This window comes from Cynocephalus volans, chromosome 8 (assembly GCF_027409185.1).
Source record: "Cynocephalus volans isolate mCynVol1 chromosome 8, mCynVol1.pri, whole genome shotgun sequence".
NCBI classification, from domain to species: domain Eukaryota; kingdom Metazoa; phylum Chordata; class Mammalia; order Dermoptera; family Cynocephalidae; genus Cynocephalus; species Cynocephalus volans.
Window position 1 is genome coordinate 38173154 of NC_084467.1, and position 26349 is coordinate 38199502.

Genomic DNA, 26349 nt, shown 5'->3' on the forward strand with positions numbered 1-26349 from the left:
CCCTGCCTAGGGGAGATCATGCTGGGATGGGCTGCTGGGGGCAGGAGTAGGGGGGAAGCTCCCCCTCCGCAGCTTGGGCTTCATGTTCTCCACTCCCACCCCCTCTACCCTTGGGCATCTCTCTGGGTCACTGAGGTGAGGACTGAAGATGATAGGAGGAAGGGTTTCCTCACTGATCAAAGACGGTCCACCAGGCCTGAGTTATTGTTGATGATATTGAGGAAAAGGAGGAAGGAAAGGAGAAGGGGCAGGGAACAGGCAGGAGGAAGGTGGAGAGGAGGGAAATTCAAGGAGGGAGGAAGTTGCCTTCCCACAGCTGGAGGAACCAGCCGCCACAACTGGCCAGCATTTGTGAAATTCAGCCTTTTACGGAGGTCTGTCACACTGTGGTCAGAGAGTTGACCCCTGCGGCCTGTGCAGAGGAAGTGGAGGATAGAGCCCAGGGTGGGGAGAGGTAGGAGATCTGGACGCAAGGCCTGGCTCCATGACCTTTCACTGGGGAACTTGATGAGTCTTTTTTCTTGTGGGGTTTCATGTCTCCCATCTGTACAATGAAGTGGGGCTCTCTGCTTTTGGTGTGGTTTTCCAGCATCCACTGGGTGCCTTCTGTGTGCCTGGGCCTCTGCTCTTACTCGCAGGAGGGGAACCAGACAAGGACCACTCAGAGTGATTTGGCTGTGATGGGGGAAACCATGGGGCTGTGGGAACATAGTGAAGTCAGGGGAGGCTTCCAGGAGGAAGTGTCATCTGCACTAATCCTGGAAGAATGAGACTATTCCTACGTGTCTTCCGCTCACCAAACCAGGACAGAGGCCACATGGAGCAGGTGTCTCTGTAGAGGCCAAACAACTCTGCTGCACCTGGAGGGTGCAGGTTTGGAGGGAGGCGCAATGTTTTCTGCATGGCTGCACACACCTGGGCCTCCTCACCCAAACCCTGTGGGTAGATGGAGACTTGAAGTGGCTCTTCAGGAAAAGCCTAGGGAATTGTTTTTCCATTAAATTTAAGCCACTAACGTTTATTGAGCACCTACTGTGTGCCCTGTCCAGTGCTAGGGACTGGAAAAGGGGCAACATTCAGCAGGTTTAAGAAGGTTTAATAATTGTTCTATGAGACAGAAGACTTCAAGGTCCCCTGGAGGCTGTCGAGAGAGAGGGTGGCAGAAGAGGATGAGAAGATCACGTGGCCAGGGGCTTTCTGAACTGGGCCTTTAAAGATGGGGAGTTCCGATAGGCAGAGGGCAGCAAGGAGAGGCTTCAAGAACACGAGCCAAAGCTTGGAGGCAGGAGTGCATTTGCCTCGTTCAGAGAGCAGTGAGAGGTTGGGGAAGAAGCGGGAAGGCTGGAGGTCTTGTCTGGAGCCAGACCACGTAAAGCCTCGAGTGGTGGTGTTGAACACTGAGTATCAGGGCAGGGCTTGGGCCAGGTTGGCACCTTACCTGGGCTCCTGTCATACCAGTGATCACTTTATTTGTGTCTGTCCCTCTGTGAGTCTCTCTTCCAGGAACCAGGAGCCCCTCAAGTTCCCCCATCTGACTCTCTGCTGCTCAGGGCCTGTCCCTGAGGAATTGCCCAGAAGTTTATGATATTCTAAAAGGAATGTGGTCCAGCCCCTCTATTTGGCTAGTGAAGTCTAGAGACCCAGGGCCAGGCCATGAGGCTGAGCGGCTCAGCTGGTTCCTGTGGGTCTGTGGTCCACATCTGTCTCCAGGATGAAGTTAGGGACTGGGGCCTAGTGGTAGTCAGGGCCCTGGGCCACAAATTCCAAAGAAATCAGTCAGTAGATCAAAAAGGGAATGAAGCTGAGCTGCAGTCCAGAAAGAAAAGCCAGGCTATGAGCCTGAAACAAGGGAGCCCTGTGGGGGCCTCAGGGGACACCCTGCTTCAGGCCCTGCCCCACACCTGTGGAATCCATTCTGAAGAGCTTGGGTCAGGGCGAATGCAACTCTGTTGTCTTCAGGGACTGGTTCATCTCTGGTTTGGATCTTCTAACCCAGGAGGGCTCAGAGATAGGGGTAGCAGCAGGCAGGGAGGGCAGGCAGGGGCAGTCCCTCAGCCCTCCTCAGCCCTCCTCAGCCCTCCTCAGCCCTCCTCAGCCATCCTCAGCTCCCCGGCTCCCTGGCTTCAACTTCTCCAGGGTCCTGCTCACGGTGGACAGGCTGCTGCGGGCTCCTGGGGGAGAGACCAGGGACAGGCTCTGCCTGAGTAGACAGATCTCCATAGAGATGCCAGGGTCAGAGGAGCCCAAAGGGACCTGAGATCAAAGTGCCCGGTGACCCCAGGGTAGAGCTGGGGTAGAAGGGGGAGAGAGGGCAGTCCTGGGGCAGTTCCAGCCCAGTTTTAAGAGGCACCATGGTCAGAACGGCTCCTCAGGAAGATGGCAGCACAGTGTGGGGTGGAGGCAGGACTGTGGAGCTGCCTGCCTGGTTTGGGATCTGGCTCTACCACTTCCTAGCTGTGAGATTGTGAGCATGTCACTTCATCTCCCTGTGCCTTAGTTGTCCCATGTACAAAATGAAGCGAATTATAGTACCTCCCTCATCTGGCTGTTGCGAGGTTTTAATGAGTTAATATATGTAAAGGGCTTGGAACAGTGTCTGGAATGGGACCTTTTGCTGAGTGTCGGGTGTCCTACCACTGGTGGCAGAGACTGTGGACTGGGGTCATCTTTGAGAAACTCCTGCCCCGAAATTTTCCATTGTGTGTGGGGATGGGAACCAAGGAGATGCCCAGTTTCAGGAATCAGCTCTGAGAGTTGGATTCCACAATGGGAGAGGAGAGTGGGAAAATAAACTGGGGCATGGGACCTATGGGAGGGGAAGGGGCAGTGAGGTTCCCCCATCCCAGGGTCCACGCTGGGCATAACAGAGAAGCCCTGAGGACAAACAAGAGGGGATCAGCCTGGCCTGGAGTGAGAAGGGGCTGGCTGAACACGCTGAACTACCCAAGCACGCTGGCTCCCTGTGTCGGAGAAGCCCTTCCACATGCATCTCAAGGCTTCTCTCTGGGCCCCACAGAGCTGCTCAGCCAGAGAGGGAAGATGAAAGATGGACCCTGGAACTTCTGGAACTTACCTTCCTTATTGCCATTGGTGCTGGATCTTCCCTCCCCATGATCTGGCCCTGGACGGGGGTGGATTCTCAGGTTCCCTGCAGGATGAGACCACACCATGAACCCTGGTTACTGAGCTATACCCAAATCAAGCACAGCTTGGGAAGGGAGGTCCTGCCTGCTGTCTAATCTCCATCCCTGCTGCTGTCTTTGCTCCACTGCATTCCTTTAGGTCTCCCACATGATCTGATCTGATTTGGGGAGAGGCAGAAGAAATAGGCCCTTGAAGGAGAAGATAGCAGATTTTTTGAGGAGGTGGGGGTCCTGGGGAAAACTGGGGATATGTAAAGCCCTACAGGATAGACGGAGATGGGAGTCTATATGAGATGAGGTGGGGAGCTATACAGAGGTCTTGGGGTCTTAGGGGAGATGGAGGGTATTTATGGGGCATAAGGATGAAGAGGAGATTATCTGGCGATCTGGGAGGCTTTGGGGGAGATGGACTCCCTAGGTGCTCCGAGCTGGTCCAGGCACCTTTGCACAGGCAGCAGGCTGGATTCTGTTACACTGTAGTCATGGCAACACCACACAACACACACACAGCAGCGCCAACACACACAGCCAGGAGCAGTCTCACACATGGGCTCAGCTCAGCTATGTGCTGGGTCACAGACTCACACACCAAGTCCTTGGCAGAGGGGTCTGCTGGGGCAGGGACAGGCTGAGGACTCACTTATCGTAGGCAGGATGTGGTCCAAGTTGAACCGAGCCTTCAGGAAGGGGTAGGCCAAGATGAGGATCCCTGAGCAGAGAGAAACAGAGGGGTTCTGTGATAATGAGGGGGTCTGGGTGTGTGAGGTACATAAGGCGCATGAGGCTGGGGGTGGGCTGTGAGCCTGGGGGTGGTTGTGAGGATATGTGCGTGCATTAGAGGAGCATACGTGTGCAGGATTGGGATTGTGGGTGTGCAAATGGGAGCCTGCCGTTGTGAGCTGAGGGTGGCTCCCCCACACCCAGCTGGGTTGGAGGTGGAGGGAAGCAGTGCCTAACTGGGGAAGGGGCTAAGGCCGTGAGGGCCCCAGGCTCCTGGCTCCACCCTGCCCAGCTGAAGAGCAGGCTGGCTTCTTTCCTTCTCAGTTGGCTGGAAATGGGCCCAGCTGACACTGCCACCCTCAACTCTTCTCTGCCCCACCCTCTCCTAGCCCCCTGGGGATGGACTGGGGGCTCCTCAGCATGCTCCTCCCACCCAGACAAGGGAGTGGGTAACAGCAGAGTGAGTCGTGCCCTGCCCACTTCTGCTTCTGTCCCCCAGACCCAGTGTTTGTGCCAGAATTCACAGGTGCAGATGCCCAGAGCCCCACTGCCTGGGGCTTCTGGCTCTGCTTTTGGCCCAGGGTGATGGGGTGGGGTGAGGGGTGGCACTCAGCATCACTGTAGGGATATCAGTGGGCCTGGCCCGACAGACAGATGGACAGAGCTGCTGCTGAGACAAACAGGGAAAGAAAAGGAATTTGTCTGAGCTGTCCTCTTTTACCTTTCCCCAATCAACACGCCCCAGAGGTCTGATGAATCCCACCACAAACCCAAGAGCCCGGGGCTTGGGGCTTGGGAACCAGAGAGGGGAAGCTAGAAAGGAGTGTGACAGCCAGCTCCCCACTGCGGTCTCCTCACTGCCAGTAGGACCCTCACCCCAAGCCTTGTCTTCCTTCCTGCACCCCCGATGGCTGCCTTGCGCATACCTCTGGCTTCCCTTCTTCCTAACCAGCTGCTGCGGGCCAGCCCTTCCCTCCATTCCTCATGCACCTGACCATGCCCCAGCTCCCCCTCCAGAATCTCCCCTGCTCTAACCCAGCCCAGCTCCTGCTCACCCAGACCCGCAGCGCCAATAAAGATACCACCCATGGCAGCTGCAGCCTTGGACACGGAGACGCCGATGATGATGCTCCCGGCCACCAGGCTGAGGGCCACACAGGCCAGCTGCAGGCAGCGGAAGTCTCTGCTGCTGACGGGGATGTCCATGCAGGCCTACCCAGGGCACTGCCTCCGTCTGGTGGGGCCTGTCCCCAGAAAAGTCCTGGAGGTCTCTGTCCTCTTGGAAGTCCCCTTGTTGGAGCTCTACCCTCAGGGTAGGAGTTTGTGGGCAGTAAGATCCTGGGCTGGGACCCCTTGGATTTATCTGTAACCCTCTCCCACAGCTCTCCTAAGGGACCCCAGCCCCACCTTGACCTGGGATCTCCACCAGGTTACCCCAGGTTATTCTTCCTCCCCACTCTTGGAGCTCCTGCCTGGCCACACTTCTGCTTTGGCTGCCAGAATTATGGAGAGCTGGGCTTGCTCCGTGGGGTCCTCCCCTGCCAGTCTCCAAGCTCCCCTGGCCAGGACATCCTGCTCTAGCTTCCTGGAGCCTGTTCAATTGTCACTGAGCAATGAGAGGTGGGGCGGAGGGTGGGGAGGAGATTGGTCCAGGGGACACGGGTTCCTCAGAGATGTAGGCAGCAGGGAGGTGCTGAGTTATTCATGAGGTTGCAATGTGAGCTGCTGCCTGGGTCCTGGAAGCCAATGGGCAGTCAGCCCAGGTTCCACTGTTGGTTCGAAGGTAGGGGGGAGGAGGGAAGGGTGCATGAGGAATGAGCTAGTGGCTTCACGTGGGGTTCAGAAGCCAGGGATGCGAGGAGATCCCCTGGTCACGTGCTCAGGGCCCACACTGCTGTCCTCTGCCCTTTGGCCTAGAGGTGCACCTGGGCCTCTGTTTGGAGTCTCAGAGATAGAGACATGGAAGGAGACCGGCACAAGGCTCGAGACAGGAACTGTGACTGGAACAGAAAGGGGAGAGGGAGAGGGAGAGGTATCCCTCCAAGTCCACTCTCTGCCTTTGGCCTCATCTTCCCCGTGCCTCCCACCATTCTGTCAACCTCTGGGCTCCCAGGCAGGGCTGAGGGGTCCTAGTGTGAGGCTTCATCTCAGAGGATCCCCTTCTCCTCAGGTAAGCTGGCACCCACCCCCCTTTTAGCTGCCAGTGAAATGAGAGGGTGAGCCCTTCCAGCCATCCTGGGGGCCCCTGGCTGGGAGCTGACAGGGAAGAGCAGTGGTGGTGGTGGTGGGTATGGAGTAGGAGAACATGTGAGGGGTAGGGTCCTGCAGGGGCTGGGAGCAGGAGGCTGGGACATGGTTGGCACTTTTTGCCCTCCTGGACTGAGCTCCTCTTTCCAGCCTGTGTGACCTGTTTGCAGGATCCAACCCAAGGCTGGACAGCGGTAACCCAACCCAGCCAAGCCCTGACCCCTGTCCCAGCCTCTAGTTCTGGCCTTCACCATGAATTGCATTCTCTGGCCCTTTCTGGATCAGGGCCTTCCCAGCCCCAGAATATGGCCCTGGGCCTAGGCCTGCACCTGCACAGAGTCCTCTCACCACCCCAGCCCCTGGCCTCTCTTTGGATACCCCGCTAATGCCCCCAAGGCCTGCACTCTCACATAGCCAGGCCCAAGGTCTCCTGTCTCCACTGGTGGCGGATCCTCGCCGCTCCCCTCCCCTCCTCTCCTCTCCTCTCTCCTGCCCTCCCTACTCTGAGCAGCTGCCTGTCTGGAGAACACCTCTTCACTCCTCTGGACTCTGCTTAGCCAACCCCAACTCCATGAAGCCCTTCCTGACCATGCCTGAGCCAGCGGCCTGCCTGCCACCACTCCCACAGCTTCACACTATCCATCCTTGCTCGCTCTCTCCTCTGTGGACTGTGAACCCCTCGAGGACAGGTTCAAGGAGTGAGCTCTACAGAATGCCGTGGCTAGAAGGGACCTTGATTAGGCTTCCAGACATAAGGATAGGGAGCAGGGAGAGGGCTTGGACCTGCACCTCAGGTCGGCAAAGAGGAGAGCAGTGGGTACGAAGGAGCCTCCGACTCTAACAACAGGCTTTCCTTGGGTGTGGAGTGGAGTCCTAAGAAGGGCCCAGGGTCACCTCAGCAGAGCTGCAGCTGAGGAAGACACTGCCAGGAAGCCAGAGAGAGGTGGAGTGACCACAGAACATGGCCGTGTTCCTGGCTCCCCTACAGAGGAAGCCCCTGGGCCAGGCAGTCCCCAGCCACTGCCTGCTGCCAACATACTCTGTGCCTCCCATCAGGATGAGGTCTGATTATTCCTCTAATTAGGCATCAAATGATAGCCCATGTCTCTGTCACATGTAATTGATCCCCCACTGACTAGATTTAGGAGCCACCAATATAATTGTCCATGAAAACGTGTTCCTGAGGTTGAGCTTTGGGAATCTGAACACCTTCCACAATGCCCTCCCACACCCCCTTAAGGGTTTATGTATCTCTGGACCAGGCAGGGCCCATGCTAGCTCCTCTTGTGGTCTACGGCTGAGGGTGGCTCTCTCACACCACCAGCAAGACAGTTTTCCACCTTGCGCTGTGGAGCTTGGGCCAGCCTCCACCTCCCTGAGCCCAGTTCCCTATTCTGGGGGATGGGATAGGGATGGGGTGGCAGAGGCTGGAGCCAGGAATTTCTGTGCACCGAGTTTCAGATTCCGAAAAACACTCTGACCTTCAAAAGCTGGAGACCACATTTTTCTTTGACAGTGTAAATCCCTCAGGGCACAGAAGGAGTCAAGGGAGGACATGTGGAGAGAGACATATTAAGCCATTCTCAGTTACATGATCACAGAACCACACAGCCATCCCAGCTTCTTTATAGAACAGGTGGGGAAACCGAGACACAGGGAAGCGGAGGAATTGTCCCAGAGCCCTCAATAGAACCTTCCTGCCCAGGTTCCTGCTCAGCTGGGAAGTTCTCTAGCATATCTCTGCCCCAAATTCCTATGTTGTCTTATTTGGGGTGGGAGGAATTGGCAACCCCAGCATCAGAGGAAGACACTGTGTTCAGAAGAATCAGTCAAGGCCTGTGTCTTTCTCTCATGACAGGAGAGCGTCATTAAAGGCTCCTGAAGCAGTTGTGATCGTTGCTCGTCTGCTGATTACAAATGCAGAGAGGGAGGCTTGCCAATTCTTTCCTCAATATGGCCTACATCATCTCTGAAAAAGAATATGCATTTGTCTTTGGGTGATGTGCTTACAGTAATGTGTAAATGAGCTAAAGGAACCTCTTTCTGTGGGCGACGCTGAGATGGAAGCCGAAGGGCCCACCAACCCCACACTTCACAAGCATCAGAGCCCTCCTGGCCAAAGCCTGGGTCCTCCTGGAGCCACAGCACCCAGGATGTGGCCAGACCACAGGTGTGGAATCTCTCATCCATTTATGCTCCTTCCTTCTCAGAGGTACCAAGTCCGAGTGTGGCATGGGGATGGGGAGGAGGAGTGGGCGGAAAGGCCCCAGCTCGGTCTGGTTCTGTTTATTTTCCTGAGGGGTGAGAACCCTGGAAAGGAACATGATTAATTTGCCACTCCCCCAGGGCAGTGGTGGGAGTGGGGGGGGACGGACGAGTGGCTTTCTTGGACCGCTTGGAAGCTGAAGTCAGGAAAGTGGCTTCCAAGGCAACTGCTACCATGGCAACAGGAGTGCCAGCCTTAGGGGGACCTTGCTTATCGGCCCCTCCAGACCTGAAGCAGCTGGAGCAGTTGGCATAGGACCAAGCTAGTATAGGACTGCTGTCCATGGACTGGGTCTGGGAGCGGCACTCAGCCTGGAGGGAAGAGCAGACCCCAGAGCTCAGGCAGGTGGACACACAGAGACACAAAGAGTTGATTCCTGTGCCCAGAAGCCCTCAGATAGTAGTCTTAAGGGTCCGACTGAACCAGGACTGAGGCTAAGGCCACGGCCTGCTAACTGGATTTGAGGAAAGACACCTGAGGTCTGAGACACTCCAGCTCTCTCCTTCTCAGGCCTAGCCCAAGCATGAACCCTAGAGCTGGAGAACTGGCTTCCACCATTGCAGGGCCCATGCCTGCAAAGGGCTCTGAGGTTCCAGAGCCTCCTTCAGTGCATCCGCTCTGCCCAACAGAGCCAGGACTTCCCAAGGTCACCCAGTGAATGGTGGCACAGGCAGGTCCAGAACCCAGGGTCCCTGACCCCACAGCTGCCCCTCTGGGACAGGGACTCCAGACCAGAGGGGCAGAGCAGCCTGTCAGCAGGAGGATCTCACAGAGGGCCAGAGGCCCAGCTCATCTTGAAAGCCCTAGAGCCATCTCCATACCACACAAGCCCCTCCATGGAGGGCTCCCTGAACTAAAAAAAAAAAAAAAAGAGCTCATCTCCATCACTGGACCATGAGCTGAATAACTCTGCTCCAGGAGACAACCACAAATAGAACTAAAATGATAATAGCTAATGTTTATGGAGCACTTACTATGCGTGCCTAGAATGGCCCTCAACACTTTACATTTATTAATTTGTAACTTGTACAACATCACCGTGAGGTAGGTGCTATCATCCCCATTTATAGTTGAAGAATGGAGACTCTCAGAGATTAAGTAACTTCCACAAGGCCCAAAGCTAGTTAGTGGCAGAGCTGGGATTTGAACCCGGGCAGCACGGCTCTGGGTCCCAAGCCTCTCTGGAAAGAATTCCAGTTCCACTGTTCCTAGCTGTACAGCTCCAGGCAAGCTATTTTTCCTTTCTCTGCTTGATTTTTCATGTTAAGTGGGTTAAACTAATAGTACCTACCCCATAAGACTGCTGTGAGAATTAAATGATATGCCTGTAAACTTCTTAGTACCTGTTACTTAGTAAGTGCACAATGCCAGTAAAAACAAAATAGGCACAGCAGCATTTAAGCAGAGCTGTGGAGGGTGAGAGGGATCTCACCCCATGGACTAGGACAGTGGGAGAAGGAGGGCGCAGTTTGAGCAAAGGCTCAGCGGCATGGGGGGAAGAGCTGTGGGAGGACAAGGAGTGGAGAGTGCTCGATCCAGGAAGCCCCTTGAAGTCATGCTCCTGTTGGGCCAGCCTGGGGAAGGACTGACAGGCTGTGGTTACAGTCTAGGGACAGAACTCAGATCCTGGATCTGGGCTCCCAGGGGCTGGGAGACTTTGGGATTCTGCAGGGTCTGTTTTTCCAGACAACCCTACTCCAGGAAGGTGAAGAAGGGATGTGAAGGTGGTAAGGTTACTGCAAAAGCAAGGTTGTCACCAAAAAGCATGTCATCATCAATGTGGAGGCATTCATAACGTAAGACAGCTGGTAGCCTGGCGCGTTACCTGCCCCCAGAGCGAAGAGCCCCTAATCCCATCTCCCCTCTCTGATCCCCGAAGGGAAGAAGCTGTCACCAGCACCCAGCCACTGCCCTGACACTCAGATCTCCCTCTTGCCAGCTCCTCGGGAACTTATAAAGGTCGTTCCTATCACAGCCTTCTCCAGCCTGGCTCTAGGGATCACATGGGACGACATACATGAAGGTCCTCTGCGTGACGCACATGAGAACTGGGCAGAGGAGGCCCAAGTTTTTTCTGTTGTCAACTCTGGCAGGACAAGCAAGTCCTGGGCACATAAAAGACCCATGATAAAGGCTTAAAAGTGCTTTAGACAGAAGGGAAATTTGTTCCTGCTTGTGGTGGATGGGCTGGGCTGCTACAGGGAACATCTATTAAGATACTTTTTGAAGTCTGCATGTGTGATTGTTGTTAACACCACCTCTCCCACTTGATGGGGAGCTCCTAAAAAGCAGAGGGTGTTTCTTACTCATCTTGGGGTCCTGGCACAGAAGAAGTGATTGATAAATGTTTGATGAATTTCATTTCTTCACCTAAAAAAGAAAAGCAATGTCTCCTTTACCTTGTTTTGTGGATTACATGTGATTTTATATTTAGGGATCCTGACAAGCGGCACCTTTTCCCACCTGGTTGGACTCAGCCCCAGTCCAGAAGGCCTGTCTCTTTCTCACGTTTGCAGGTAAAGAAAGACCTACCAATAGGCCACAGGTAGAATTTAAAATAGTTTTATTAAAACAAGTATAATGTATAATAGCATTGTTGTGTTGTATAAATGTCTGATATAGGCAAATCTGTTTTCTTTATGTAACTCTATAGCTCAGCTTATCTGCCAATGGCTGTACCTTCACGCTCTTGGGTAGCAGACGCCACCAGCTTCACTTTGCTCAGACCAGGGCAGCAGGGCTGCCTCCAATCTGGCTTCACCTCAGGCACAAAGCTCCATCTAACTGCCCCAGATCCATACCACTCTCCATAAGTGACCTGGGGAACACAGCAGTAGCAGACGCTGACACCGTCTCTAGGTTGCTCATCACAGTAATAGTTTAAAACCAGTTAGAATAATAAGGAACAGCTGATTAAAACCCAAGTGCATGAACATTCCAGAAAGAAGAGTGAGATATTCAGTTACATGCTCTGGAAAGCCCATGGGCTTGCAGTGGGAGTTTAAAGTCCCATCTTTGCTGGAACGGCATGGTTAAAAAAACCCAAACATTAAAAAAAATAATACTGACTTTAGTAGCATCACAAAGAAGAGGTTGATAAATGAGGGACACATTTCGGTCATGGCAAAGAAAGATTATGTGCTTCTCTGTGCTACAGACTGAAAGACTGATCTGGCTTCCCAAATGAGGAAGGCTCCCTGCCCTTCCCCAAATTGAGGGGATGGCTTTGCTCAGCCAAGGGAGAGGACAGGCAGAGAGGACATCTAGAGGACAGAGAAAGGTGGAAGGACCGTCAGAGCAGGGTGACAGTGCAGAGAGAGAAGAGGCACATGTTGTCAGCCTCTGTCAACTGATGCTTCTCAAAGCTGGCTCCCTGAAGGCTGCAGCCTCAGCAGTCAGCAGTTGTGGGGACAGCAGGCTGGATCTGGGATCCGCAGGCAGGCAGGTGAGCAGGTGGAGCCCAGCAAAGAGATGTCTCCACCGCAGGCGATTATGCAAAGTGACAAGTGATTGCTTTCCTTTTCAAAGACAACCCCTTTGGAAACAGCTTTTTCCAGGAGGACCCTGGTGAAATGGGGGATTGGGTGGGAATCTCAGGTCCTTCGTAGATGAAAAAGCCTGAATAGAGCCATGGAGCAGGCCCCTCTGCCTGCTCTGCAGACTTTGGCCTCACACGTTTCCAGGGGGCAATGCCTGGACAGGCCTAGGCCTACAAGGTGCGGCTGGAGCAGTTCAGAGTGCTGTGGGTCTTTGGCACGGTCCCACCTCTCCACTGCGGCCTGCATGGGCCAGGGCACGCCGGCGGGCCAGGCGTGACTTGGATGGAGGGGAAAGCTTCACAGAGCAGAGGGCCTCAGCCAGTGCCTGCGGCTCCTCTGCCAGTTCGTTCTCCTCGTGCTGAGACAGCTGGCGGTTGAGGGCGATGGCCTCGGCTGCGAACAGAGTCAAGTCCATCGTGCTACTGTTCCTGCAGGGCCCAGGGGGAAGGCACAGGAAAGAGGGAGGCAGGGCTTGGTCAGCCAGGCCAAATCCTGGACACTCCCGGCTCACTGAGGCGGTTTTGTACTCCCACCAGATTTTCCTCAGTGGCTTGGGCTGCTCTCTCCAAAGTGGTTCTTGCTTGGGTTTGGAATCTTGCTTGACTGAGGCCAGAACAGCCTTTGGGCCTCAAGTACAGTCCCTGGAGTTGACAGTTGTGGCAAATGCCCCCTTCTGCTCAGAGCACCCTCCTGAGCCCCACACATGACTCCACACGGCTCTACCAGAGGCAGGGCCACAGCACGTTACACTCCCCTCCCAGAGCGGGGCTGTGCTGTCCTTGTCTGTGTCCCCAGAACCCAGCTCAGGCCTAGCAGGTACCAGCACTTTGGGTTTGCCGAATAAATCTTCTAAGAGGGATCTGAGGTTTGGCACCTCAAGGCATCTGGAGGCAGCTCTAGGGAATCAGGAAGGAACCCAAGCTGGGCAACAGCATTCTGGATCAAGTGAATTGAGGCTACGGAGGTGTAAAACTTCTCTGTGTAATTCTGAAAAACTGGCCATGAGCCTGGCCCTTTGGGAGTAGGGTAGTGCTCTCTGGGAATGCTGTCTAGTTGTTAAAAGGCACTAGAGTCAAACAGCCTGTGGCTACTGTGTGGCCTTGAGCAAGTTTACTTGATCTCTCTATTCCTTAGTTTTCTAATCTACAAATTGGGGGTGATAGGAACATCTCTTCTTTAAGTTTACTTTGAAGATTATGGAGATGATATACACTAAGCCTTTGCACTGTGTCTGACTCACGGTTAAGTATTTAATAAGCGGAGGCCATCATTATAATTGTTTGTCTAGCAGTGTGTCCGGCTGGTCCCACTGCCTTAAAGTGCCCCCAACTCCTGCTGCTTTCACCAACTGCAAGAGTTAAGTGTGAATAACCCACAGATAAGGTCTGTCTTTGTGTTTAAATGGTGATTTCCAGTTAGGATTCAGTAGGTATGCACAACACTTTTTCCTGCAAACATTGTGGGGGTGGGGGTGTGTGTCTTAAAGGTGCTAGAGGGCAGAGAAGCAATCCAGAGGAGAAAGAAAAGAGAGGGAGATAGCTCTAACGAAGAGGGAAAAGAGAGGGAGGTGGGGAGAGTGGAGAAGGCAGGCCAGGGAGCCCCTTTGGAGAAGGAAATCTGGGCCTAGAGAGGGGCTCCCTGTCCCCCCACCCCAGCCTCCACCCCCAACATGGCTGAGAACTTGAGGGAAAGTCAAAGCCAAGGAGAAAAGGAAGTTGGGTGTGGTTGTAGCGTTTACCTCTGGAGGACTTGCGGCGTGGGGAGTCCCCTTTCTGGAGCTTGCTAGAATGGGAAGGACAGATGTTGTGGGTAAGTGCTGCTCCCTCCTTCCAAGAGCTGCCCCCACCCAAGCCAGCACAGAGTGGATAAGTTACTACAGGCTCTTGGCACAGCACAAGGATTTGGCTATGCTCACCTGCAAGGTCAGACCTTCCAAGGAGAGAGCAAGAAAGACACAATCTGAAGTCACAGCTGCCTCTGAATGGAGAGCCCCTCTCTCCCTTTGCCTGGCAGAGTCCTAATCATGCTCCAAGATGCAGCTTGAGGGTCACTTCGCCTGTGAAGCATTCCCTCTTGCCTGACACGTCCCTGTACCAGTTCCACACAGGGATGAATCCATGTCCCTTTGTGCCCCTAGCACTTTTTATAGGCATGTATGACACTGTCCTGTAATTTATTCCCTTGTCTATCTCTCTCCACTAGAACATGAAGATAGGGACTGGGTCTGACTCATCCCTGTACTGCTAGAATCTGGCATGTGCTAGGTGCTCACTCTTGGGTAACTGAGAATTAGTTACTTAGATACTCTTGGATTGGGCCCTGTCTGTAACACAGGCTGGCAACGCTTGCCTCCTCCCATTGGTAGGGTCACTGACGCTGGCTAGGGCCTAGAAGGAGACACAGTAAATCACAAGAGGGTGTGCAGACTTCTTGGAGGCACAGAGCTCAGGTATGGTTACTAGCCCACAAGGATTTTAAAAAAATGTTTTCTAGTGAAGATTTGGACCCTTATCTTGGGAAAACACCACCTTTTGCCTTTCAGGCCAGCTGCACCTGGACCCCCAGGCCATGAGGAGACCCTCTGTTCCCCCAAGCAGCCTTACAACATGCAGGGCAGCAAGGCCTGGCTTCTGGGTGTGCTCAGCTGATGATGCTTCTGCATAAGGGGATGGCACTACAGGCCCCAAGTGACAACATCAGGTTGCTTCCTGGGCTGGGTGCCTCTGCCAATAGTAGGATGCGAGTGCCAGAGTGCCAATTCCCTAAAGGGCTCTGCTGGGGGATTAGTTTGTGGCCGAGGTTAGAGCCAAGTCTATGGCCTGTCAGCCTGGGGCGAAGGGAGGAGTAACTCACTGCACACACACGGGGACTAAAGCTGCTCAGTGGCTGCCCCCGGCTGAGGTCGGCCACCTGGTTGGTGCCAGGACTTGTTGGTGTGAGAGCTTCCTCATGGCCACACTGCCTGGCCTGGAGTGGAAGAACATCACCCCTTCCTGGAGTCACTCACCCCCTGCACCCATGGGTGCTGCAGAACTTGGGCGGCGCTGAGTCTTTGCTTTGCATCTCGAACCAGGAGCTTGGAGATGAGGTCTTTGGCCTCACTGGAAATGTGTGCCCAGTCCTTGTCAGGAAACTCATACTTGCCTTCCTGGATGCTCTCAAACAGCTTGTTCTAGGTAAAGAAGATTCCTCCTGAGAACACACTGGCCAGGGGATGGGCAGGATATGCCTGCCATGGATCTGACCCCCCAGGCTCCAATCCACCACAGCTGCAGCTGCAGCTCATGGCTTGACGTTGCCACAGACTGGAGACCCTTCCCAGAACACCCACTCTCCACTAAATCATCAAATGACACAAATGCCCCTGGCAGGCCAGGAAAGCTATGCTACCCGGAGGGCTGGGCTGGAGGGGTACTGAGTGGAGAACATCACCCACAGAACATGGCCCCAGTCCCTTGGCCCTTTATAGAGGCCCTCCGTGAACTGGCTCCTGGCAACCACTCCGGCCTCATCTCCCACTGCCAGGAGCCTTAACTCCACTCCTCTCCCTGTGCACCTGCGGCTGTTTCGTACCTCCATGTCTTCGCTTGTGCTGTTCCTTCTACTTCTGTTTCTCGTCCCTCTTCCCCTGGCCAAGATTCCTTCCTCAAGAGTCAGCTCAGATATGATCTTCTCTAACAATCTTCCCCTGAACTCCTAGCTGGGCTGATATCTAGTTATCTCTATTTTACCTTGTGGCTGCCCTGATAGAAGAGGGAGGGACACTACAGGTGCCCTTTTACATCAGGAACTATTTCCCTGCCCAGTCCTGCTTGGCACTGCACAACCACACTGTCCCCCAGCAGGGCCTGTGTAGTGGGACTACACTCACCTGACACAGCCTGCAGACCTCTCCCCGGTCCCAGCCACAGTCAGCCCCGCAGTGACCTACAAAGGGTGGGTAGCCACTCAGCATGATGTAGAGGACCACGCCCAGGCTCCACAGGTCACAGCGCTTGTCATAGAAAGTAGCTTCGTCTGTGAAGACCTCCACCACCTCGGGGGCCATGTATTCTGCAGAACCGCACTGTGGGGGCCAGGGTTGGGGAGGGGGAGATGGCAGAGAAGAGAGAGGCTTAGTCACAAAGACGGGAGGCAAAGAGCAGAAGGTAGTGGGACTGGAGCAAGAGGATGGAGTTATGAGGCAGGAAGTCATCAGGAAAGCCAGCAGAGAGCTCACCTGATACCACCAAGGCATACAGAGAAGCTGGGCCAACCGAACATTTGTAAACTGAGCCCCATCATTCCCCTTGATCCATGCTACCAGTTCCAAGTTGAATTTTTATCTTTTCAGGTTCTTCTCCAGTAGGCAGAGACCCTTGGCCAAAAAGTTCCAGGAATCTCCCACTGCCTCAGCTCTCTATAAACAGACACTTCAGGTACAGGTACTTAAATGTACCAGGAATATGGCTCCAGGAGGGAGATCTGTGGAGATCCAATTCCATACAGCAAGGATTTCTTAATCCTGCCAAGCTTCCCTGCTAGCTCAGAACAAGGAAGTGCAAGGATTTAGAATTAAGAGACCATCAAAGATAGAAGGAGCTCTTGGAACAAATCCACTCCCCCCGCTCCTCTATTTTCAGATGGCAAAAGCAAGGCCTAGAATGGGATGGGGATTTGTTTGAGCACATCAGTGGCAGACCCAGGACCAGAATCCAGGATTTCTGCCTTCCATCCTTGCATAGAAAACTGCCAATAAGAATAAAACACATTCTTTTTGCTCCCTTCTTCATTATTTCAGGCTCACCAAGAAACAAGCCCCCCTACCAAACCTCCCAAAACTAATTTGATAGATAGTAAGTGCTGGCAATTAGAGTTAATGACTGAGAACAAGGTACCCCAGTGTGTTAGAAGCCAATACAGAAACATTCCTAATAATGTTGCTTAGAATAAGACATGATATAGGCATATTTAAAGGCATGTCTTAAAAAAAGGTTATTAGGAAAATTCACTTATGAAGCATGCAATTCTCCAAAGAAACATAATATGATAGTATATCAACAATGTACAAGAGATGTCTTAGGCATAAGTAGCTCCCAGCAGCACCACCTGGGCGTGAAATGTGAAGTCAGAGAAACGACAGGATAATTTTGCCAAGTGATCCCACATGCATACAGCCAGGGACCTCATAGTTCCCACCACAGAAAGACTATCTGCTTTCCACAGTAGGGGAGGACAGCTCCCCATCCTTCGTCACAAGGTGGATGTGCTGTGACTTCAGCAGTGGGAATAGGACTTTCAGAGCTACCCACATGCTCATATGCAAAGGGCTCACCTGGGAGTACTATATTTTCACCTGGCTCAGGAGTCAGGGTCCAGCCTATGCTGACACAATTTGTCTCTTTATTAGCAGAAAGGACCCACCTCAAACTGAAAGTTCTAATGTCAGTTTCATTAGCAACTAAAGTGGGGGTTTGGGAGCTACCAATACAGAGCAGTGAGCCACATGACTCCTCAGGCAGCAGGAGGTACTCTAGGAATACTTGGTTTTCTTTCCTTCACCCTCTCTCAGGACTGCACAGCTCTGGGTCAGGGGGCACTCCAAATGTATTGGAGCCCAGAAGGAAGTGACACAGGGTACCAGCCTTACGTACTGGAGTGGTCAGCTCTGGGGTGGTTATGGGTGTGCAGGAGTTGTTCAGTTTCACCCCACTGCCCAAGTCAAAGTCACAGATTTTCACTGGAGACACCTGAAAAGGAAAATGGAAGGCAAAAGTCACAGACATAAGAAACTAAAGGGCACAGGGAGACCGACATGACCATACAGGCTCATAGGTGCCTGGCTATCACTGCAGCCCAGTTTTATCCATCAGGTCATATTTACTCTCTTTGGGTTAACTAGAAGTCACCTGAAGATTTTTTTTTCTAAGGTGTCCTCTTCCCCACGCTCTCTTATTTCCCAACTAAGAGAAAAATGAGTGAACTATATGGTGTTAGGCTATTGTTAACTTAGCACAGAGTAAGTGTAGAACTCTTGTTGGTAACTGATGGTATAAGGTGCAACACAGAAGCTAGAGAAAATAATATGTACTCCTGACAGACAGACTCCTTGCAGCCCATACAGTGCAGGGCAAAGGAGCTTGGTGTAAAACCCCTGACTGCCTCAGGTGGATTAGGGTGACCAGCTTGTCCTGATTTGCTTGACTGGAACTTTGTTGGTTTAAGCACTGAAAGTCCTGCATATCAGGAAACCCCTCAGTCCCCGGAAAACTGGGATGATTAGTTACCCTAGGGGCATCAACACAGCAGCCAAGCCCACTAGCATTAGACGCTGAGCTGGAGACCACAGACAGGGTGACGCAGCTCTGGAGCCAATCGGGAGGGCAGTTTATATGCACACATAAGAATGGCCTACATGGCCGGAGCAGCACAGTGAGGGAGATGGAAACGCTGGTTCTGTGAGTCCCCAGTTCACTGCTTCACTGCTTTACCCACCGGGGAAGCCCGGGCAAGTCTTTTAACTTCTTTCCTTCTCTCCTTCCTTCCCTCCCTCCTCTTTTCTTTTACACTTAGTCTTCTCTTTTTCATTGTGGTAAAATATAAAATATGCCAATTTTAAGTGTACAGTTCGGTGGTATCAATCACATTCACACTGTTGTGCAACTGTCACTACTATATCTCTTTCTAAAACTTCTCTGTCACTCCAAACAGAAACCCTATACTCATTAAGCAATAACTTCCCATTCCCCTCCTCCCCAGCCCCAGGTAACCTCTAATCAAATTCCTGTCTTTATTAATTCACTTATTCCAGATATCTCATACAAGTGGAATCATACAATATTTGTCCTCTATGTTTGGCTTATTTCACTAAGCATAAAGTTTTCACAGTTTATCGTGTTGTAGCACATGACAAAACTTCATTCTGTTTTATGCTGAACAAGATTCCACTGTATGTATACAAAATATTTTGTTTATTTATTCATTTGCTGATGGCAACTGTGGTTGTTTCTACCTTTTGGCTACTATGAATAATGCTGTAACGAACATAAGTGTACAAGTGTCTGTTTGAGTCTCTGTTTTCAATTCCTTTGGGTACATACCTAAGAGTGGAATTGCTGGGTCACAGGGTAAATCTATGTTTAGCCTTTTGAGGAACTGCCAAACTGTCTGCCACAGTGGCTGCACCATTTTCCGTCCCCACCAGCAATGTGTAAGGGTTCCAATTTCTCCACATCCTTACCAACACTTGTTATTTTCCATTTTTAAAATGACAGCCATCCTAGTAAGTTTCCGGTGGTATCTCCTGTGGTTTTGATTTGCATTTCCCTAATAACTAAGGATGTGAGCATCTTTTCATGTGCTTGTTGGCTATTCGCATTTCTTCTTTGGAGAAATGTCTGTTAAAGCCCTTTGTAGGGCCGAGCCCGTGGCGCACTTGGTAGAGTGCTGCGCTGGGAGCGCGGCGACCCTCCCGCTGCGGGTTCGGATCCTATATAGGACTGACTGGTGTACTCACTGGCTGAGTGCCGGTCACGAAAAAAACGACAAAAAAAAAAAAAAAAAAAAAAAGCCCTTTGTACATTTTTTAACTGGGCTCTTTATCTTTTTGTGTGTATTTTAGGAGTTCTCCATATATTTTGGATATTAAACTCTTATCAGATATATGATCTGCAAATATTTTCTTCCATTTTGAAGGTTTTCTTTTCACTTTCTTGATAATGTCTTTTGACACTTAGCCTCTCTTAATTTTAGTTTTCACAACCATAAAAAAGGAGCAACAAACCTGTGCCATGAAGATCAAGTGGAACAAAAAACATGAAAATACACTGTAAATCAGAGGCAATAATGGGTAGTTCAGAGCACCCATGGAAATCTAGGCTCTTCTACTTACCAGCTGAGTGAGTTTGTACAAGTTTCTTAACCTCTCTGAGCTTTAGTTTCCTCATCCATAAAATGAAGATAATAATAGTATACACCTCATGATATTTTATAAATACTAAATAAATATAAATGCCTGGCACAATGTAAGCACTCAAGAAACATTAACTGTAATTATTATTAATAATCATCATAGTAATCATAATTTATAAAGTTCTATGCCAGAACTACTGACAGGAAGACGCAAGATCTTATTGGAGCTAATACATTATTATTCTCCACAAAAGAGTTGTAAGTAGCAGGCTGACTCTCATATTAACTCATAGCCATTCCTTATTTACAAACCATGGCTTCATGCACAACAAGACAAGACGTGTACTCTCAAATACACACATGGATACACACATACATTGCCATGAATGTGGGCCACCAACACCACCAGGGCCTAAATCCCTCCTGACAAACACAGAATTTGTCAAATTCATATACTCTTATGGAAATGCAAACACCTCCATTTACTGGCAGACTGAGTTAAGGCAACATTTAAAATAGGTTGCATTTATTCAACACAGAGCATACACGTTTTCTTTTTAATGGGCACCTTTGGAAATAAAAATGGAAAACAGAAACCCTTTTCAAGAAATTATTATGTTTAGTGGTGGATAACATCTAGTATACAAACCATATCACAAATCTCATATATAGGCAGAGACATGCTTTATGTGCGATAGAGTTGTTTATGACTCACATCAACTGCTCTAAAGGTAGGTGCATTGGACTAGAAAATATTAATTTTGTACAAATTTCATACATTTTACAAACTCTCAAGCTTAAGCCAATCACACTGGTGATAAAGAGCAAAGAAGGGACAAGGAATAACCCTACTTGTAATGTAGAGACATTATACATTAGGTATAACATTCTCATGTGTCCATAATGATCAGTTCAAGTTGGTATCTGAGAACAAGAGAACTACTGACAATCTGTAGTAAAGCAAGGGTGGCTTACCCAATCAGTACAAACTTGTAACATCCCAAACTAGGCCCTAAGTACCTTTTCTGGAGATTCACACAATATATTTTCCGGCTTGAGATCACGATGAGCAATGCCTGAAATGACAAAGAGCAAAGAAATGGTTAACATAGGCACATAATTATCAAACATTCCATGCACAATTAATTTTTTCCAAATGCTGTTGTTCGCAGATTAATTCCCAATTATGGTACATTAAAAAATCAACGAGCTGCAGGAGGCAGAAGTAACCAGAGACACGAACCAAAAGCACGGCTGATTCTGCAAGTTCTTTTGAAGCAGAGGCTTTACAAGTCTGGCAGGGATAAGAAGGGCTAAATGAATCCCAGCCAGCCTAACTTTCAGCATTGCAGTGGCAACCAAGAATAAGAAAGCCTAATATAAAGCAGAGCAGAGAGCTCTGCAAATGGCAATGCTTGGAACTGCAATGCAGAAATAATTAGTGCCTTGTTTAGGAGCATCTCAGGGGGCTTAGACTGCTCTACCTCATTTCTTCTCATGTGGCCTATTTAAAAAAGTAATATGAGTATATTACTTCAGTGTGATTCCCTGAGTGTTCAGAGGATCAGGTATTCGTTACCAAATCTCTCAAAGCTTGTCCGATTTCCTTGTCCCCTGCTCTGCATGTCCACGGCTGCCCTGGCAGCAGCACAGCTAGGACTGCTTTGGACCAAGGGTGCTGTTCTTGAGAAGACTCCCTGCATTTTGGCCAGGCCTCCTGAAGGAGACTGCAAATAGCAGCTTACCGCACAAGGGGTTAAAAGTTGCTGACCTGGCCAAGAGGGCACTTGGGGGAAAACCATCTTCCAACCCAAAGAAGGAGACAAAGAACCAACCCATAGGGACATGGTGTTCTGGTGGGACACCGAAGCCTCCCTTTCCTCCTTCCTTCCACAGCAACAGAGCACAGAGACAGAGGGCTGGAAGGTTGAGCAAGACTCAAATGGCTACTGCCTGCAAATACTGGAAAGCATCAGACGATTCTTTGGGTGATAGGGAAAAGCAGAATCTGCTTTACTAAAACTCTCTCGATGATCAACTTAGGCAGCCTGCCAATTCTCTCCTAGAAGGCAAAGGCCTACCCAGTCCACCTGAGACACGTCGTAGAGAGGAAAAACCTGAGCTCCAACAAGCTAAGTAACTTCATCAGTCACCTAATTGAATGAGAACCCAGAGCAACTCCGTCCAGGCTGCACAAATTGAGTCAGGCTACAGCCTGCCGCACTAAAAGTGAAAGATATTTTCCATTACAGCAAGTGCTCCCACAGAAGGATCACGAGCCACACATGGCGCCTTACTCTCCAAATAGCTGCCTATGGCCCCGTTGTCCCTCAGCCTGAGAACTCAGAGAACCAGGCTGTAATAATGGGCCTGCCTGTGTGAGCACACCAGCCATCGGGCGGCTCTGGTTCATTTCCCAGAGGTTAAGCCGCAGTGTGTCCAGTATTTAAGAGTATGGAACTTGTTTCAGGGCTGACCTATTCTTGCCCAATTCATCTTCCCAGCATGAAGTTATTTAGTTCAGCTGGAAATCGTTTTTCATCCCTCCAACTTCTAGTCACATGGGCAGTTGGCCAGCTAGATGTTAACAAGCACTTCAGAACTCCTAAGACACCACCAGCCTCCATTCCCTTTAGTGCATGCTTGTAAATAAATAAATAAATAAATAATAAAACCGCCTTTACTCCTCGCTCCAAGGTGCGGATCTTGTAAAAAGCATGACCCAGTTTTGCAATCTACAGAGGCAGCTTGGGGAGCAGTTGTAAATCTTTGTCAGGCAAGTGTTACCTATATGCATCCCAGCTTTCAGAAACAGAACTGCTGCTATTCATCATGCTGTGGGAAGTACAGACACCCCCTTCTAGGAATTTTCATCTCAGGTGCAAGTCAGGGCCCCAACGTGGGTACTGCCAGTATGCAGCTCTCTTTCGGCCACTGGAAGAACTGAGGTGGAGTCCGTGAATCTGAACTCCCCCACATGAGCCACACCAGTCTGTGCAGTATTGCTGGCACAAGTGGGATATGTGAGTGGCATGCCTACAATCGGTCCTGAGCACTCACAACCAATGTGGCTGGCCGATACCCACAACAGTGAAGGGAACAGAGCTAAGTCACAGATTATTTGCTCCACCCCTACCCCCCACCTCGCAGAATGATTAACTTTAAGGGAATTAATATCAGGAATGAAAATGCTTTCAGCCTAGTGGGGGACGAGGGTAGAAGAAATAACATTTATTCAAGAATTACTATGTACCAGGAACTATGCTCCAGCTATGCTATACATATACGACACATATTAAAGACACACACAATTATGTAAACAAGTATATATATACATATATAAGCTTTAGTGCTTTATTTTATTTTATTTTTTTTTCAGGTTTCTTTTTTAATTAAACAAATTTGCCCAACAGTTCCGTTTTGAACTGATTAATAATCACAGCACGCGAATCAGTCCTTCCTCAAGGGGATGGTCTCCTCCCTGATGCCCTCTTTGGTCACAATGCAGATCCTGAGTGCGTCTCCCGTGTACACGTCCCTCTCAGCCGCAGAAATGAAGACGTCTTTCACTAGCCGCATGGCTCTGTCCAAGGACAGTGGGACATGCTCTACGTTCTGCATATTCTTAAAACCAACCTGGTTGTCAAGCAGCGGCTGAAGCATGGCACTTGCTGAGCCTCCAGCCTTGAAGGAATCTCTCTGGTAGGACCCCACCGGGTCAAAGCTGTACACGGCTCCCTTCCCTTCTTCATCAAGTCCACCGATGATGTTGTAAACATAGTAGGGAAAGAAGCGCCTTGAATACAGGATTGTAGACAGCATCGCAGCAATTGCCCCCGTAGTCATGGCTTTATTATTGGAGTGCTTATACATCTTTAGCCTTGCTTCAATAATCTTTGTCAGGGTAAGACAGTCTCCATGAAAACCACTGCACCCAATGACTGTTTTGTCTGTTAATTTGTAACATTTTGGGCTGTCCCGGGTGTGAATTGAAAACCCTTCACTCAATCGAGTGTCAGAAGCAACAATTGAAAAATCTTCTCCAGCAATTGCCAATACAGTACCCCCGTTGAAAGCGTAGGGCGAAAAGCGCAGCTGTAAAGGGCCCGCGGCGCTGCGCGGCTCTACCCCCATGTCTCTGCCGGGCCCCCAGAACATGGCTGCGGAGGACAACATCTCGCGGAGGCGATGCCAGCTCAAGCTCCTGCTATCTCACGGCGAGATGGCCAGCTTTAGTGCTTTATAACAAGTGCTATATAAGTGTTAACCACTGTTGATATTATCTCTCTTAATTCACACCATAGGGCAGACATTTTTACTGAGAGCAATAGTTGGAAGAAAGGTGAAGCCAGGATTCAGTTTTTCTTTCTTTCTTTTTTTTTTTTTTTGTCCTTTTCATGACCGGCACTCAGCCAGTGAGTGCACCGGCCAGTTCTATATAGGATCCGAACCCGCGGCGGGAGCGTCGCAGCGCTCCCAGCGCCGCACTCTACCAAGTGCGCCACGGGCTCGGCCCAGGATTCAGTTTTTCCATGGCACTACTATTAGGCAAAATTTAAAAATGTATGTAATAGTCAAACAGGTTCATGGAAATATAAAAACACTTAATTCGCAAAAAGATTTAATTCACTACAAATGTTCTTAAATAATTAAGTCTTAAGAAAGGGACTGTAAACTGAAGTGTAATTCAAACAACAGCAACCTGCTAGTTACCCCTATGACAGTCAACAGATACCTCAAACTTATGTTAGTAGAAAAATGCATTTTTCATTTACTGTGAACAGAGATATAAAACAACATATGTCCTATCATGTCAGTTTTGAAAAGAGAGACACAGGTGATATATTTTTAAAGACGAGAAGCAATCACACAAAAACATTTACATTAGAACGGATGTAGTACGCCTGGGTTTTATATTCTTTTAACAGGAAAAGAAAAGGAGCATCGCCCACACCCACAGTTACATATACACACGCTCACATTTATCTTGCTCAACGTAAAATCTTATTCTTTTTCCTCCTCCTCTTTCTCCTGTATCCCTATCCTGCTTAATAACCCTGCCATCTATTCACCATCCGCAGCAGAAGTCCAGGAGCCATCCTGGACTGCCACCCCCCGATCCCCTGGTTGGGCACGTGCAAATCTCAAGCTGTCTGCCAGCTGCACGATCTCCTGGACAGGCCCTCTGCCTGGCCTGTCCCCTCTCCCTTAGGTACCCAGGGGCTGGCCAGCCCAACCCACCCACCAAGGCTCAGGCTTGGTTCACCTTTGGTATGCAGGAAGTCAAGGGCAGCAGCAACATCCCGCACCACTCGGCTGGCTTCTCGCTCATTGAAGTGTTTCCGCTTCTGGATGTGGGCGAGGATGGAGCCTGGGGAGCAGAGGGGACATAGAAGAATGCCTTTTCAGGATCTTGTCAGTGTAACTTCTTAGAGGCCAAGTTTTCACAAGTTTGGGGTGGGGACAGAGGCTTATTCATCAGCAAATGTCCAGCACCGAATGTGGTGCTTGGCACAAAACTACACTGCTATCCTCTGTACCTGTCTACAAGGAGCTCAGAAGGGAACAGAACAACAACTATTTATATGGCTAAAAAATGTTAATGCCGGGGGAGAGGGAGGCGGGAGGGAGGTTTTGGTAATGGGCCACAATAATCAACCACATTGTATATCGACAAAATAAAATTTAAAAAAAAAATGTTAATGCCATCGGGGCTGGTTTGGCTTCTGAAATCGAAAGGAACTAAAAGTGAACACACATGGGGGCCGAGGAGGTCTCTCTGTAGGAACATTTTCTTTTCTGCATCTGATCTCAGAACCAAACAAGAGCACGAGCCTTCAAATGGAAATGCCACACCCTCACCAGATATATAAAGGTCTGAAAAAAGGCGGAAAAACGGCTTTTCCACTGAACTTGCCCATTTATTATTAATATTATTATTATTTTGTTGGCAATGGCTAACATTTATTGGGTAGTTACTATGTGCCAAGAACTATGCAATACTCTTTAAATATATTATTTTATCCTTACCACAACTGTATAAAATGGGTAGTATAGTTATCCCGCTCTTCTAGATGGGGAACCTGAAGCCAAAAATGATTAAGTAACTTGCCCAAGATCACATGACAGTTAAGTAGTGGAGCCAGGACTCAGGCCCAGTGAGGCGGGCCCCAGGGGCCGTGTAGACGTCCTCTCAGCAGCACGTGTGGTCTGACAGCTGGGGGATGGACTGCCCCAGGCCAACCACACTCTCTTTACCCCCTGGGTCTGGCCTCAGTAGAGCTGCACTCTAAGTGATACGGCTACAGAGGACCCCGATTACATCTAGCATGTCAAACATGTCATTCACAGTCCTGTGCTGTTGGGTGGGGCAGGAGCAGCCGCAGGCTTGGCTTCATGTGACCTGTACTTACTACTGGAAGCCAGTTTTCTGGGCTGAAGGAGTCATCTCTGTACCCTAAAAAATGGCACATGTTTAGTTATTGTCTCTGCTTTTTTGGCATGGGGAGGGGATGAAAGTAGAAGAGGAAGAACTGCCAAAGAT

At 50.4% G+C, this 26349-nt stretch overlaps 3 protein-coding genes across 14 annotated transcripts in view; all 3 read right to left on the reverse strand.

Annotated features, from left to right (window-relative positions):
- Nucleotides 1-2091: 2091 nt before the first annotated feature.
- On the reverse strand, nucleotides 2092-5069 carry KNCN (kinocilin). Its single transcript, XM_063103776.1, has 4 exons — nucleotides 4919-5069; nucleotides 3784-3852; nucleotides 3074-3148; nucleotides 2092-2171 (listed from the first exon to the last, which is right to left on the reverse strand). Exons 1-4 carry the CDS (start codon nucleotides 5067-5069, stop codon nucleotides 2092-2094), a joined length of 375 nt encoding a protein of 124 aa, XP_062959846.1.
- A 5892-nt stretch (nucleotides 5070-10961) lies between these two features.
- Nucleotides 10962-26349, reverse strand: part of MKNK1 (MAPK interacting serine/threonine kinase 1) — a 40987-nt gene continuing 25599 nt past the window's right edge. For 8 of the 12 annotated variants that reach the window (XM_063104440.1, XM_063104445.1, XM_063104443.1 and 5 more), the window contains 7 exons: nucleotides 25072-25176; nucleotides 20826-20881; nucleotides 17549-17644; nucleotides 15787-15981; nucleotides 14923-15087; nucleotides 13654-13697; nucleotides 12251-12811 (listed from right to left, as the gene is read on the reverse strand). In XM_063104440.1, coding sequence (XP_062960510.1) covers nucleotides 12544-12811; nucleotides 13654-13697; nucleotides 14923-15087; nucleotides 15787-15981; nucleotides 17549-17644; nucleotides 20826-20881; nucleotides 25072-25176 — 929 coding nt within the window. In that variant the 3' untranslated portion in view covers nucleotides 12251-12543. Of the gene's footprint in view, nucleotides 12812-13653; nucleotides 13698-14922; nucleotides 15088-15786; nucleotides 15982-17548; nucleotides 17645-20825; nucleotides 20882-25071; nucleotides 25177-26349 lie in introns of all 12 variants that reach the window. The other 4 variants (XM_063104449.1, XM_063104441.1, XM_063104451.1 and 1 more) reach the window with 2 other exon arrangements.
- LOC134383425 (proteasome subunit beta type-1) lies at nucleotides 23187-24051 on the reverse strand. Its single transcript, XM_063104452.1, has one exon. It carries the CDS (start codon nucleotides 23979-23981, stop codon nucleotides 23256-23258), a length of 726 nt encoding a protein of 241 aa, XP_062960522.1. The 5' UTR covers nucleotides 23982-24051; the 3' UTR covers nucleotides 23187-23255.